This window comes from Oryctolagus cuniculus, chromosome 18 (genome assembly GCF_051225735.1).
Source record: "Oryctolagus cuniculus isolate XC-2025 breed Fujian yellow rabbit chromosome 18, ASM5122573v1, whole genome shotgun sequence".
NCBI classification, from domain to species: Eukaryota; Metazoa; Chordata; class Mammalia; order Lagomorpha; family Leporidae; genus Oryctolagus; species Oryctolagus cuniculus.
This window is the reverse complement of record NC_142884.1, coordinates 66,419,301-66,433,814: the sequence shown is the minus strand read 5'-3', so window position 1 is coordinate 66,433,814 and position 14,514 is coordinate 66,419,301. Positions and strand designations below refer to the sequence as shown.

The following is a 14,514-nucleotide window of genomic DNA, read 5'->3' as shown; positions in this document are numbered from 1 at the left end:
CAGGCCCAGAGCCAGTCCCCTCCTCCACATACTCAATGTTTGCAGAGCTCATTCTATGCCAGGCACTGTTCTGAGTTCTCTGTTTGAATGAACACATTTAATCTTCCCAACAATTCCACAAGAGGGGTGCTGCTATTTGCATATTATAGATAAGGAAATCAAGCCTCAGGAACGTCAACTTGGGCAACTGCCCAAGTTCATGCTTCCCCAGGGCTTAGAACCCATTGAGCTGTCAACTGCTTTCTGTTGCTTGGTGGACTCCCACACGTGGCTGGGAGAGGGGAAGTAATGCAGATGCAGGGGGAGCCTCTGATGAGTAAAAGATCACACTCTCCTTGTTCCCCAAAGCTGGCCAAGTCTAATCTCTCCAAACAGAAAAGTGACCATCAGGGGCTCTGGTGGGGTCTAGGGTTGGAAAGAATGGTGGCCAGGGATGGGACAGAAGAGGGGTAAGGGCTGTAGAGTCCCACCCCCAGATTTCCTTACTGGCAGTAAAGGGTGCTCTCGAAATCGCCAGTGTCCAGGGGGGAGAATTTCACTTTGAGCTTCTGAGTCTTCCCCACAGGCACGACGCCTGCAGAGGGCTCCACGGAGAAGGGCGAAGGAGAGCCTTCTGTCCAGTGGTCCACGCTGCTGTCCAGAGTGCTGCTCGAGCGTGGCGTGATTTGACTAAGCTGATCTTTCTGAACAGAACCTGGAGGCAGACGGCAGGTGGGGCACAATCTGCACTTGCAGTGAGGGGGCAGGTGGTAGGGAGGCAGCCCATTCACAAGTCCTTAGGGACCCTCGGTGTGGTCTGCAGGCTAACCCTTCCAGCAGGTGTATTCAACCTTGGGCACTGGGTGGGAGGAGGCCTTGGCTCATATATCTCATGGGACACTCAGGAAAAAGATTTTTACTAACTCCATAAAGTCCCCAGATTGGTTTCATTTAGGTTAAGAGGATGGGTAAGGAAGGCGCCCTAGCAGGATGGGCTGTGAACACACTTTTTGGGGCTCATTATTCTAAGGAGGGGTTTAAAATCTGGGGGCCTACAGACAAGACCCTTCTACTGATGGTGATTCAGGTCAGGCCCTGGGTTTTACCTGCTGTTGCATTTACCTTGGTTTCCTGGCATTGCAAAGCTGACTGCCTTTGCAGCATCTTCAGAGACCCAGCTGAATTCTAGCTGCACACGTCCTGAGTTAGCCAGGTCAAGCCTGCAAACCAACCAGGGAATAGAACTGAGGAAGGCAGGCAGGTGATTTCTGTCCTGTCTGGGTATCACCTGTCCTGTTACTTTGTTTTTTGAAGGCAAGTCACTTTGTTTCTTAAATCTTTTTTTTAAAAGGCAATTTTTAAGCAACTGTATCTGAAACCATGCATTTGGTATACTAGCTATATTTCCTTTTAAGATGACACCTAAAAGATATATGTTGCTACAAAAATTCCATATTAAAAGTAAAAATATGGAAATGTTTAGCACTTAAATCACTTTGTACGTGGCCAACATCCTATGCAGTGAGTTCTGCATTGGCATCAAGGCAAGCTGAAAAGTTTCCATAAGACAAACAGAATCTCTGACAGTTTCTCTCTCTGGTACAAATCACTTGAGCCCTCCCTTCCTGAACCATCTCCCATCCGGAACAGCGTCTCTGTGGTCAGAAGTCATCTGACCCCTGCCTGTGACACTGTCGCTGACTGAGACACACATTTGGGTTTTAGTTGCTTCTAACTCGAATTCTGAATCAGCAGAGGCTTTTCTTGCCTCAAATTTCCCTGCGTTAAGACAAGAGTGTGGAGATGGAAGCCTTTTCACTGTTAAATGTGATCGCAGTCATAGCAAGAAGATGAGGCCTTCATACAGGAAAATGACGGTGTTAGGGAAAAACTTCCTGGCTTTTGGAGAGTGGTGAGAGCTGGGATGTTTGGGTGGTGGGTAGATGCAGGCTGGAGATGCAGAGGTTAGACGTCTATTATCCAATCCATGCAGGGATACCTGAAATCAAGGGGGCTGACCATGTGGGCTTGTGTTTATTGTGTGACTCTTTTATACTAAAGATAATTTTAAAAAGTGGATAAATCTCAGTGGCACAGAGTACTTTCCTTTTTTCTTTTTTCCCCTTAATTTACTGATGGAGAAAGGGAGGGAGGAAGGAAGGGAAGAAGGGAGGAAGGAAGAGATAGAGGGAGAGAAGGAGAGAAGGAGAGAGTCTCTCCCATGCATTCCAGAGTACTTTTCATAAGACTTCTTGGTTTAGGGAAGTGGCTGGAAAACAATTTTATACAGAGCTAGATAATAAGGTTTTTTTTGGCTTTGTGTGCCATTAGGCTTCTGTAGCAATGACTCAATGCTGCTTTTGTGGAAGCATGGGCATGGTTGTTTGCCAAGAAAACTCAATTTTTTTTTTAAAGGCCATAGCTTGGTGACCCCTGCTTTGGGGGAAACGACCATCAGGAGAAGATCCCACTCCATGCCTCTATCTTATGGTTCTGTAATAACTTAAGAGGACACTTAAATGCAAACCGTGAACTGGCCGTGGTTTCCATTTCTGCCTTTGTGATGCTGCCCTCCCCGCCCCGCAGACCCTTCCTTCTCGTATCTCCAGCGGGCTTCCTCCTATCTGTCCTCCAAAACTCAGCTGGGCACCACCCTGGCCGGGAAGCTTCCCTGACCCTCTCTCTCCAGATCTTGGTCTGCATTAGGTCCTCTTTCCCTGCATGCACATGGCGTCATGCTGCAATCGACAATTCACAGAAGACAAACGGGACTCTGAACCGACTTTCTAGCTCTGTTCCCCTGGGAACTTGAGAAAGGAGAAAAGCCAGTTTTATTGTCAGGAAACGCTATTGTAAAAATCACCTCTATTGGTCAATCACATGTGGACTGGAAGAGCTGGGATTATCTGGAGGGAAGCCATACTTTGGGGTTCTCTGAGTATGGTGACTGCTGTATTTGGACTCACTCTCTGCAAGGACCATGGAGAGGATTTCTTGGAGTGGCTATGAAAAATGTTGGCTTCTTTAGGGAGCTTCTAAATGGATCTCAATGTTTCGCTGGACTAACACGACACTGGCACACGCTACACAGATGAGATGCCTGCAAGGTGCCGTCAGAGACATTGAATATTTGATGACAAGTGGATGAAGGATGGAACGGAAGGGCTTCTCTGACTAGTGCTGTGAGGATTTTGGTGACGTACTCAAATACTCGGGTCTGGTAAACCAGCGTCTCCTTAAAGCACACGTCATCCGTTTGGCACTGGTATGAGGCGAAATCCACGTTGGCGCTGATCTGGAGCTGCAGGTCTCGGTAGTTTTCCTCCAGAACGGAATGGGCAGGTTCAGGATCCGTCTCTATCACCTGCAACAGAGGCAGCCGGATGCTGAGTCGCGTAGAGACACTGCCTCACGGCAGTGATGGGGAGCGTGGCACTGCTACCCACGCGAATTCACACCACCCTACAAACTCCAGCTCCAGAATAAGGGATTCAGGCCAACACGCAGTGACTCACAGGGTGGGGAAGGAAGAATCCGAGTAGCAAAGAACGCTGAGAGCACCATGTCTGCAGGCACTGGGTTTTGGGACCAGATGGACTCCAGAAAAGATAGAAGAAAGAAAACCACCACATTAGGACTGATACTGATGAGACAGAAAACAAACCTAAAACAGAGAGGACCAGCACAATTAGTTATGTGGAAAGATTTAAAAAAATCTGTTGTGAGACTGGTCAAGAAAGAGAAAATGCAAATAACTAATATTAGAAATAAAAGGGGGGGCTGGCACTGCGGTGTAGCAGGAAAAGCTCTGCCTGCAGGCTTGGATGTTCACTGCTGACCGGCTCTCTGCTGTGGCCTGGGAAAGCAGAAGATGGCCAAAGTGCGTGGGCCCCTGTACCTGCGTGGGAGACCTGGAGGAAGCTCCTGGCTCCTGGCTCCATATTGCCTCAGCTCCAGCCATTGGGGCCATTTAGGGAGTGAACTAGCAGATGGAAGACCTCTCTCTCTGTCTCTGTCTTTATAATCCGCCTTTAAAATAAATAAATACATCTTAAAAATAAAAAGGGGGCATTGCCACCACTCCTACAGATTTAAACAGATAACAATAAAATGGTATAACTAATCTTATAAAACATACATGAAAACTTAGTTGAAGGGTAAATTCCCAAGGAAATAATTTAATCAAATTGATAAAAGAGCAAATGAGAAACCCTGAAAAGTCTTATTATGATAAAAATGTAAAGAAAACCATAAAGAGCCCTCTTGCCATCAAAGAAAATAAATAGTAGTAAAAATACATTAAAGAAAATCCAAATCCAAATAAGTAGATAAACCTTGCAAATGGAAAGGACAAATTAATATTATAAAATCATTAATTCTCCCTAAACTGACCTATAGAAGCAACCAAATTTCAATTAAGTTTCCAGGAGGGGTCTTCACAGTACGTAATGATGAGTTCTAAAATTACATAAGAAAATAAAGGGCCAAGAATAACTGAGACGTTTTAGAACACCCTAGGTAGGAAGGACATCCCCTCTAAATACCAAAGCTGACTATGACGCTGTAGAAGAAACGACGCAGAGTAAAACTGGCACAAGTGTAGACAAACTGACAAGGAAACAGAGCAGAGAGAGCAAGAACATTCTAGGGCCATGTAAGATGTCATGATGCACTGGAGTCCTGGCAGACGAGTAACACAGGGGCTAAGAAACAGGACAGGGTGGGCACTGCAGTACAGTGCAAGCTGTTGATTGGGACATCTGCATCCCATGTACGAGTGCCTAGTTCGAGTTCTGGTTACTCTGTGCTTAAGAGCCAGCTTCCTGCTAATGCACCACAGAGGCAGGGGATGATGGTCCAACTGCTTGGGTTCCTGCCAACCACATGGGGCACCTAGACGGAGTTCCTGGCTCCTGGTTTTCGCCTGGTCAAACCCCTGGCTGTTGTGCTATTTGGGGAATGAACTTGCAGATAGAAGATCTCTCTCTCTCTCTCTGTCTCTCTCTGTCTCTCTCTGTCTCTCTCTCCATGTGTCTCCCTTTCTATCACTCTGCCTTTCAAATAAGTAAAATCTTAAAAACAAAAACAAAAACAGGGGGCAGACGCTGTGACGCAGCAGGTTAAAGCCCTGGCCTGAAGTGCCGGCATCCCATATAGATGCCGGTTCTAGTCCTGGCTACTCCTCTTCTGATCCAGCTCTCTGCTATGGCCTGGGAAGGCAGTGGAAGATGGCCCCTGCAGCCATGTGGGAGACTCGGAGGAAGCTCCTAGCTCCTGGCTTTGGATCGGCACAGCTCCGGCCATCACAGCCATCTGGGGAGTGAACCAGCGGATGGAAGACCTCTCTCTCTGACTCTACCTCTCTCTCTAACTCTGTCTTTCAAATAAATAAAATAATCTTTAACAAACAAACAAACAAAAACAGGGGCCAGTGCTGTGGCACAATGGGTAAAGCCGCCGCCTGCAGTGTGGGCATCCCATCCCATATGGGCGCCAGTTCGAGTCCTGGCTTCTCCACTTCTGATCCAGCTCTCTGCTATGGCCTGGGAAAGCAGTGGAAGATGGCCCAAGTCTTTGGGTCTCTGCATCTGCATGAGAGACCCAGAAGAAGCTCCTGGTTCCTGGCTTCAGATTGGTGCAGCTCCGGCTGTTGCGGCCAATTGAGGAGTGCACCAGTGGATGGAAGACCTCTCTCTCTCTGCCTCTCCTTCTCTCTCTGTGTAACTCTGCCTTTCAAATAAATAAATACATCTTCAAAAACAAACAAACAAACAAACAAAATCTGGGCTGGCGCAGTGGCGCAGCAGGTTAAAACCCCAGCCGGCAGTGCCAGCATCCCCTGGCAGTGCTGGCTGCTTCACTTCTAATCCAGCTCTCTGCTGATGCACCTGGGAAAACAGCAGCAGATGGCCCAAATCCTTGGGGCCCTGCACCCATGAGGGAGACCTGGAAGAAGCTCCTGGCTTTAGATCAGCTTAGCTCCAGCTGTTGCGGCCATCTGGGGAGTGGTCCAGTGGATGGAAGACCTAGCACCCCTGCCTCCCCTGTCTCTACCTCTATCCATAACTGTCTTTCAAATATGAGTAAATAAATAAATAAATACCCCAGACACCTACCCCCAGATTTGGCAAGATTAGTTATATAGACGAAAAATATGCAATGCAACTATATCCTTGCCTCATATCATATATAAAATCCTGGTGGGCCACGGGATTAAATATCCAAAGCAAAGCTCTTACAGTTTAGGCACGTAACTTTCTGTGAAGGAAAGGGTTCAAAAATAACACACAAAAGGTAATAATTATAAAAGGAGAATAAATTAGACTATGCTAAAATTAAAAACATTTCTGTTCATCAAGCGATACATTAAAGAAAGTGGAAAGGTAAGCTATTAAGTTGGTGAGGGTATCTGTAGACAAATGCTGCCAACAGAAGAGTATATCAAAAAGAAAACAACTCATACAAAGGACAAGCATCGTCATCAAAAGGTGGACGCATGCATGAAAAGGTGTTCATGTAAGACATACACGGCACAGCCAGCAGTCATGTGAAGAAATACTCACCCTCATTAGTGATCAGGGGAATGCAAACTAGATCATAGTGAGGCTCTTTCCCACTCACTCGAATGCTAAGGAAGTCTGACAAGGACAAGCGTCGGAGTGGGTGTGGCTCCATGAGGTCTCTGACTGCAGGAATACACGGTGGTATGGCCACTTTGGAAAAAGCGTGGCATTCATTATCTTGGAAACTGAACATCCACATCTCCTCTGACTCTGCAGCTCCACTTCCAGGACTAGAAACTCTTGCAAACGACCACCATATCATGTGAACAATGCACACAGAAACACTGCCCACAGAATAATCTTCCAAAGAGAAAGGATAAATAGTGGAATTTTATATGGCAGTGAAGTGGATACTCTACAGGCACATGCAGCGATAGGGGCAATCACATGCAATAACCTCCGTACAACGTACAACGAAAGCTAAAAACTACAATTAGGGAAAAATAGAAGCGAAAGGCAAAACCAAAGGGAACGAACAAGACAAGATCACTTCCAGGAGGGAGGGAGAGGGATGGATGGGCTCAGAACCGCACAGGCAGTCAGCGCCTTACTTCCCATGTTGGATGGGGTTTGTTCTCTGTTTATTGTATCATTAAAAAGAAACTAACCATGGCATAAAGAAAAGGGGGACGTGCATTCACCAAAGATGAGATCTTGTGACGAACCTAAGACTGTGACTTATCTCATTCTGGACCAGTGAGAGAACAAAGAACCACTAACGAGAGGAGCCAGGACGCTTCTGGAGGGAAAGGCAGAAAGACTCACTCAGCCAGCTGCAAGGCGTAGAGGCTGCAGCTCTCCCAGGGAGGGCGGCCGCCACAGGTGGGACCCGCAGGGGTGTGGAAGTGCAGCTTGTTGCTTTTGAAACTGAGGTCAAGTAGGACGAGGGCATTCTTTTTTTTCCATTACAGAGGGAAATGATGACAAACTGGACTTGTGAGCCAAGGCACCTGGGCACAGGAGGTCTGCTCAGATTTGGGGCTGCTGTGTGCACTCACTTTTCGCTTCGCAGTGAAAGTCCCGGGTGTGTTTTTGGGCACATCCACCCACTTGACGGTGCGCATGCGGTCATCCCAGTCAGGGATCTGGTCAGACGGCAGCTGAAACACGATCCTGGAGAGCTTGCACTTGATCCCCATCTTCCTCAGGTTGATGGGCACGTCTGACTTCATGGTCACTGCTATGTCCTTGGCACATCCAGGGTGCAGGTGGCCCATCTGAGGAGGAGCCTGGCATTAGCATTTCTAGGAATTCAATCTTGAGGACTTATGGTACCTGATTATGACCCTCTAGAGAAGGGGTGCAGCCAGAAGTCTTACACACACACACACACACACATTGCCTCAGTCTGTATGTGCAGGTTGACTTAAATATGAATAATCAATGTGACTCCTGCACAAGTGAGTGTAGGGAACTAGCAGTTCTCAGAATGTGGTCCTGATGGCCCTTGGGGTTCCCAAGACCTCTTCAGGGAGTCTATAAGTCAAAACTATTTCATCAAAAATGAAAGGTATTATCGGGGCCAGCGCTATGGTGTAGTGGGCAAAGCTGCCACCTGCAGCACTGGCATCCCATATGGGTACTTCTTTGAGACCCAGCTGCTCCACTTCTGATCCAGCTCCTGGATTATGTGCCTGGGAAGGCAACTGAGGATGGCTCATATATTTGAGCCCCTGCACCCATGTGGGAGACTGAAATGACGTTTCAGGCTCCTGGCTTCGGTTTGGCCCATCCCTGGGAGTTGAAGCCATTTAGGGAGTGAACCAGTGGGTGGAAGATTCTCTCTCTCTCTGCCTCTGCCTCTGCCTCTCCCTCTCTGTAACTCTGCCTTTCAAATAAATAAATCAATATTTTTGAAAAAGAAAAATATTTGACTTTTTCACTCTTTCCTCGTGGGCATACACTGGGGTTTTCTAGAGGTTATATATGATATCTCATCAAAATGAATGCAAAAGCAGAGATAAGAATCCGATTATCTTCTATTAAGTCAGATATTAAGGAGAGATTTATAAAAATGTAAAATAATGCCACTCTTATCACCCAGTATTTTTGAAATTATAGTCGTATGTTCAGTTATATAACTTCATTCCAGTTAGAGTAACTATTATCAAACAGACAAAATAACAAATGCTGGTGAGGATGCATGAAAGGCAAACTTTTATACACTGTTGGTGGGAATGTAGATTAGCACAGCCACTTTGGGAAACAGTATGGAAATTCCTTAAAAATCTAGAAACAGAACTGCCATAAAGTCCAGCAATTCCACTAGTGGGTATGTATCCAAAAGACATGAAATCATAGCATTGATGAGACACCCAGACCCCCGTGTTTACCGAAGCACCAATCACAACAACCAAGATAAAGCCAAGGTAGCCATGAGCAGATGAATGGATAAAGAAAATATGGCATATTTTTATAATGAAATGTTATTTGGCCATAAACAAAAATAAGTTTCCTGCCATTTGCAGCAAAATGGATGGAACTAGAGGTCATTATGTTAAGTGAAATAAGCCAGGCAGAGAAAAGTAAATAGTATGGGGCTGGCGTTGTGGCACAGTGGTGCAGTGACGCAGTGGGCTAAACTTCTGCCTGTGGTACAGGTACCCCAAATGAGTGCTGGTTTGAGTCTTGGCTGCTCCACTTCCAATCCAGCTCTCTGCTAATGTGCCTGGGAAAGCAGTGGAGGATGGCCCAAGCCCTTGGGCCCCTGTACCCAAGATCCTGGCTCCTGGCTCCTGGCTTTGGATCAGCTCAGCTCTAGCTGCTGTGGCCTTTTGGGGAGTGAACCAGTGCATGGAAGACCTCTTTCTATGTTAACTCTGTCTTTCAAATAAATAAAATAAATCTTTTTTTTTTTTTTGATGGGCAGAGTTAGACAGTGAGGGAGAGAGAGACAGAGAGAAAGGTCTTCCTTCTGTTGGTTCACCCCCCAAGTGGCCACTATGGCTGGCGCGCTGTGCTGATCCGAAGCCAGGAGCCAGGTGCTTCTCCTGGTCTCCCATGCGGGTGCAGGGACCAAAGCACTTGGGCCATCCTCCACTGCCTTCCTGGGCCACGGCAGAGAGCTAGACTGGAAGAGGAGCAACTGGGACAGAATCCGGCACACCGACTGGGACTAGAACCCGAGGTGCTGGCACCACAGGCAGAGGACTAGCCCAGTGAGCAGCAGTGCTGGCCAATAAAATAAATCTTTTTAAAAAAAGAAATGTACTGTGCTTCATCACTATGTATAATTACTGCTATCAATTTTTTGTTTTAAAAAGTAAACAAAAAGCCATTTTTATAAAAAAGACCATTTATATTAACATGTAATGGTTTCTTATTGTATTTCAAAATGAATAAATGTTTTAAAATGTTCTTACTTTTTTAAAAAAAGATTATTTATTTGAGAGGTAGAGTTATAGACAGTGAAAGGGAGAGACAGAGAGAAAGGTCTTCCGTCCGTTGGTTCACTCCCCAGATGGCCACAATGGCTGGAGCTGCGTTGATCTGAAGCCAGGAGCCAAGTGCTTCTTTCTGGTCTCCCACATGGGTGCAGGGGCCCAAGCATTTGGGCCATCTTATACTGCTTTCCCAGGCCATAGCAGAGAGCTGGATCGGAAGAGGAGCAGCTGGTACTAGAATTGGCGCCCATATGGGATGCCGGCACCGCAGGTGGAGAATTAACCTACTGTGCCATGGTGCCGGCCCCATGTTCTTACTTTTCATTTTAAATATGGTAAATATTGGTAAGCATAACCCACATAAAGGAAAGTTCTCTGAAGTCTCTCAGAAGTAAGAGTATAAAGGATGGGCTGGCACAGAGGATAAAGCTGCCTCCTGCAGTGCCAGCATCCCATATGAGCACCCAGGTTTGAGTCCTGACTGCTCCACTTCTGATCCAGCTCTCTACTATGGCTTGGGAAAGCAGTAGAAGATGGCCTAAGTCCTTGGGCCCCTGCACCCACGTGGGAGACCTAGAAGAAGCTCCTGGATCCTGGCTTTGGATCAGCGCAGCTCCAACCGTTGCAGCCATTTGGGGAGTGAACCAGCAGATGGAAGACCTCTCTCTCTCTCTCTCTCTCTCTCTCTCTCTGCTTCTATCCCTATCTCTCTGTGACTCTGCCTTTCAAATAAAAAAATAAATCTTCAAAAAAAAAAAAAAAAGAATATAAAGGAGTCCTAAGACCAAAGAGTTTGAGAATTGAAGTTACTACAGATTTGGGAAATGCTACTTGGTCTGTAGACTGAAATCAATTATGATTTAGCACACGTAAACACTACATAGACATACCCATGTATATGGTTTAGCATGCATAAACATCACACACACACACACACACATATATATATATATACACACACACTGTATATATAACAGTTCTACTATGTCTTTGACATAAAAACATTCTCTCTCTTCTGGAAAGTAAGGGGAAAAGAAAGCTCAGTACTTCACAATGAACACATGCATGTCTGTGTGTATATGTAAATAAATGGATAACAAAAATTTCTGTCTTCCTTGACTAACGCAGATCATGTTCAAAAGTAATTTCCCCTAGTAGTTTACATGGTCTGTTTCCTCATGGGTAAAATGCAGGGAGCAGTAGTATTTACCTCATAGGGTTGTGTCAATCAATGACTTAGTCAAGTTCATGGGAACCCTGCCTGGCATGCAGTAGGCACCCGGCTTACACTAGCTATGACTCAGGACCATGTTGGGGCTGGAATATGTCAAGGGGTTAAAATGAGCTGCCTGTCTGCAGGAAACAAGATTCATTCCTGATAGCATGCAAATCTTTAAGGGTGACGAAGGGGACAACCATGCTTGCTACATCCCCTAAAGTTCCATGAACAGACTTGGTGGCAGTGTACAGAGCAGGGAGCAGTGAATTTATCTGGCTTTGGTCAGTAATTCATAAAATGTGTTTTCGGAGATGCGAAAAGAAGGGTTAGAAAATTTCAGGTGGAACGAATTTAACGAGGAATTAGTGGGCTAAAGGACACTGTGGATCTTGAAGAGAAAGATGGGACATTTTCAAAATCTCAGGTGTCCACCAGACCCACCACCCCCATTTCAGTGTTTGGTGAAGAACACACAGCTATGTGGACACAGAGCCACACTCCAGGGTCAGAAGACTGGGACCTGGACTTCCCCAACCTCTGCCTAACAAGTCTCAGCACAGGTCATTCTCGGCTCTTCTTCTTTTGGGCTAGGGGGCACACAGCGTCCTCCAGTGCCAGGTCTGAGTGAGGGATCCTTCACGGGCTGACTCCCAGGTCAACATGCACCCACCCCACTCCATGCATTCACAGGACCAGGCTCATATCAGATGGGAGTTGGGAATACAAGCAAGGCTTTGACTTACTTGTGGGGAGAAAGACACTGTTGCTAAAAGAGGCCATTCAAACCGTATCACGTTCACTTGGCTGTGATTGGTAATTGTGAAGCTCACATTATAGCTGTTTCCAATGTGGCAGTCTCCAAACTGGATGTGGTCCACTAGGGCAGCTAGGGGTTAGAATCAGAGGGTGGTGAGTCTTCCCTGGCCTCTCTGAAGGCCTGCTTCCCCCAAAGAGGCCATTCCCGATTGATACTGTGCCTCCCTCTCACACAAATCTTCTCTCCAGGGATGGCTGTGGAAAATCTGGAGCCCTTGGAATGCTGAGTAGTTAAGATTTTCTCTCTAAAGGAATCTATCCATCCATCCACACACCCATCCACCCTCTACCTTAGCCCTCACTTCCATTTGTACAAGAGAATTGGTAGGCCCTCAACCTCACTTATTAATTGCTAATTAATAAAAATAATTTATTATCTATTAGTGAGACAATACTTCTAAGTGTTAGGGTGGCCAGGTAAAATACAGGAGGCTTGGTTAAGTCTGAATTACAATGAGTTAGGATAAGCCTGCCCCATGGAATGCTTTTGCATGTATCTATACTAGAAATTATTGATTTTTTATCTGAAATTCAAATTTATTGGGGACTATTGTATATTGACTTGCTAACTCTGGCAACCCTATTATAGCTATGAAATCTGATTTCCACACGAGTTTGCGACTGGCTTCTGCTTGAATGGTGACAAGAGAGCTGGTGGCAGGACTAGAACCTCAAACAGGGTGAAACACCAGATGCGTGGGAAGTGCTGACTTCAGTCTGCGTTGTAGAGAGGCCCATGGTACATTCTGGAAGAGTAAGTAAGCCTCCAGAAAACTGCTAGAGTGTGTTTGTGACTCCCTTCGCAATGACCCGTGACACAGTTAGGGTGTGTAACAAGTGCCTTTTGATAATCACAGTGAAGTAAGTGTTTTCCTACTTCAAGAATATGTCAAGTAAATGAAGAGCTGCACATCTTAAGCTTTGCCCCAGCACAAATCGCCCAGGGTTCTCGTTCAAATGCAGATTAAGATTCTGTAGGTCAGGGTGGGTCAGAAGCTCCCCTTCCTTGCAGACTCCCCGGTGAGGCCATGTCGGGTGTCGGAAGTCCCGGGGTTCCCAGACTGCTTGCTCACTGAGTATTGGGGCTGCAGGGAAAAGCTCTCCAAAGCTTCAACGAACCTTGATCCTGTCTAACTACACAAGACCAGTGTTTCTCTTAGGATGTCTAGGATTCATGTTTCTGATGAAACAGACAACGCCAACATAAGCCAGTTACAAGACAGAGACAAAGGAAACTCCAAGGAAGCCTTTCGTCACGGAGATGGAATTCCTGGGTATAAACTACAGGAGCTCCATAAGAACAGACTTTCTTGTTAATCTCTGTAACTCCAGGGCTCAGTGGGGCGAACACACGAATCAGCGGAGGGGGGGATGCAGTGGCTGAGGCAGGCCTGTGGGCGCATCCCTGGATTCTCAGGAAGCTAGCCAGCCTGATGGTAAATTTCATTTGCATTTAAAGTGAGACCCAAGAGTCAATAGTTGGTGCTGCCTCACTGCTGTTTCTCTCACCTGCCACCAAGTCATCCGTGGTGTTTTCCTCAGAGAACTCTATGACCTCAGCGACGTCTGAGGGGTCCTGGCTGCCGGCAGCCACCAGCCCATGAATGTTGTCCAAAGTGACGTCGTCCTCGTAGCCCTCTCCCACCACGTGGACGATGGTCTCCTCGTACTGGTTGTTGACCACAGACAGGTGGATGGTGCCTGCCATCCTGCCAGCTTTGTGCGAGTGGAAAAAGACATCAAACTCAGCCGTATCTCCAGGAGAAACCACCAGTGAGGCCGTGTGAGCCTTCTTTGCTGCACAGAAAAGAGGGAAGAGGCCATTTAGAACGAGCCTTGGCTACAGGCAGCTGGTAACGAGACAGGGCATGCATCCTACTCTGGCTGGGTCCTGGAAGATCACTAACAAACCAGCTACTGAGACCCACTGCCTTGTGCAAGCACCCACCCCACGCTTACCTTTCTCATTTGGTTTGTTTTCTTCTATGATGTAGATGTAGGAGGTCGTAGGCCTGCCCTTGAGGGAGAAGACTCCTAGTTGGTCCTGCAGGTCAACATGCAGCTGGCAGAAGGAAAGCAGGACTGAGTGTTAGCACTGGCATCCCATATGGGCGCCGGTTCTAATCCCGGCTGCTCCTCTTCCCATCCAGCTCTCTGCTATGTTCTAGGAAAGGAGTAGATGATGGCCCAAGTCCTTGGGTCCCTGCACCCATGTGTGAGACATGGAAGAAGCTCCTGGCTCCTGGCTTCGGATTGGCATAGCTCCTGCCATTGTGGCCAGTGGGAGAGTAAACCAGTAGATGGAAGACCTCTCTCTCTGTCTCTACCTCTCTCTGTAACTCTTTCAAAATAAATAAAATAAATCTTAAAAAAAAAGAACAAGGTTTATAAGACTTCTGCTTGGGACAGAGGCAGTGTCGAATATTTATGAGAATAATGCAATGGAAAGGAATACTGACAGTTCCACGAGGGATTGCACAAATGGGAATTCCTCAAAGCCAGTGTCTCCCAGGTACTTTGCATTTGTTATCTGATAGTATCACGTTGATCATCC

The 14,514-nt window shown here is 46.6% G+C and overlaps 1 protein-coding gene across 4 annotated transcripts in view; it reads right to left on the bottom strand.

Annotated features, from left to right (window-relative positions):
- The window catches only part of HYDIN (HYDIN axonemal central pair apparatus protein), a 409,263-nt gene that overhangs the window by 45,193 nt on the left and 349,556 nt on the right, over nucleotides 1-14,514 (bottom strand). For all 4 annotated transcript variants that reach the window (XM_051847253.3, XM_070062720.2, XM_051847256.3 and 1 more), the window contains 7 exons: nucleotides 13,920-14,022; nucleotides 13,470-13,757; nucleotides 11,888-12,030; nucleotides 7,541-7,759; nucleotides 3,183-3,343; nucleotides 1,102-1,199; nucleotides 487-694 (listed from right to left, as the gene is read on the bottom strand). In XM_051847253.3, the coding sequence (XP_051703213.3) occupies nucleotides 487-694; nucleotides 1,102-1,199; nucleotides 3,183-3,343; nucleotides 7,541-7,759; nucleotides 11,888-12,030; nucleotides 13,470-13,757; nucleotides 13,920-14,022 (1,220 nt within the window). The remainder of the gene's footprint in view (nucleotides 1-486; nucleotides 695-1,101; nucleotides 1,200-3,182; nucleotides 3,344-7,540; nucleotides 7,760-11,887; nucleotides 12,031-13,469; nucleotides 13,758-13,919; nucleotides 14,023-14,514) is intronic.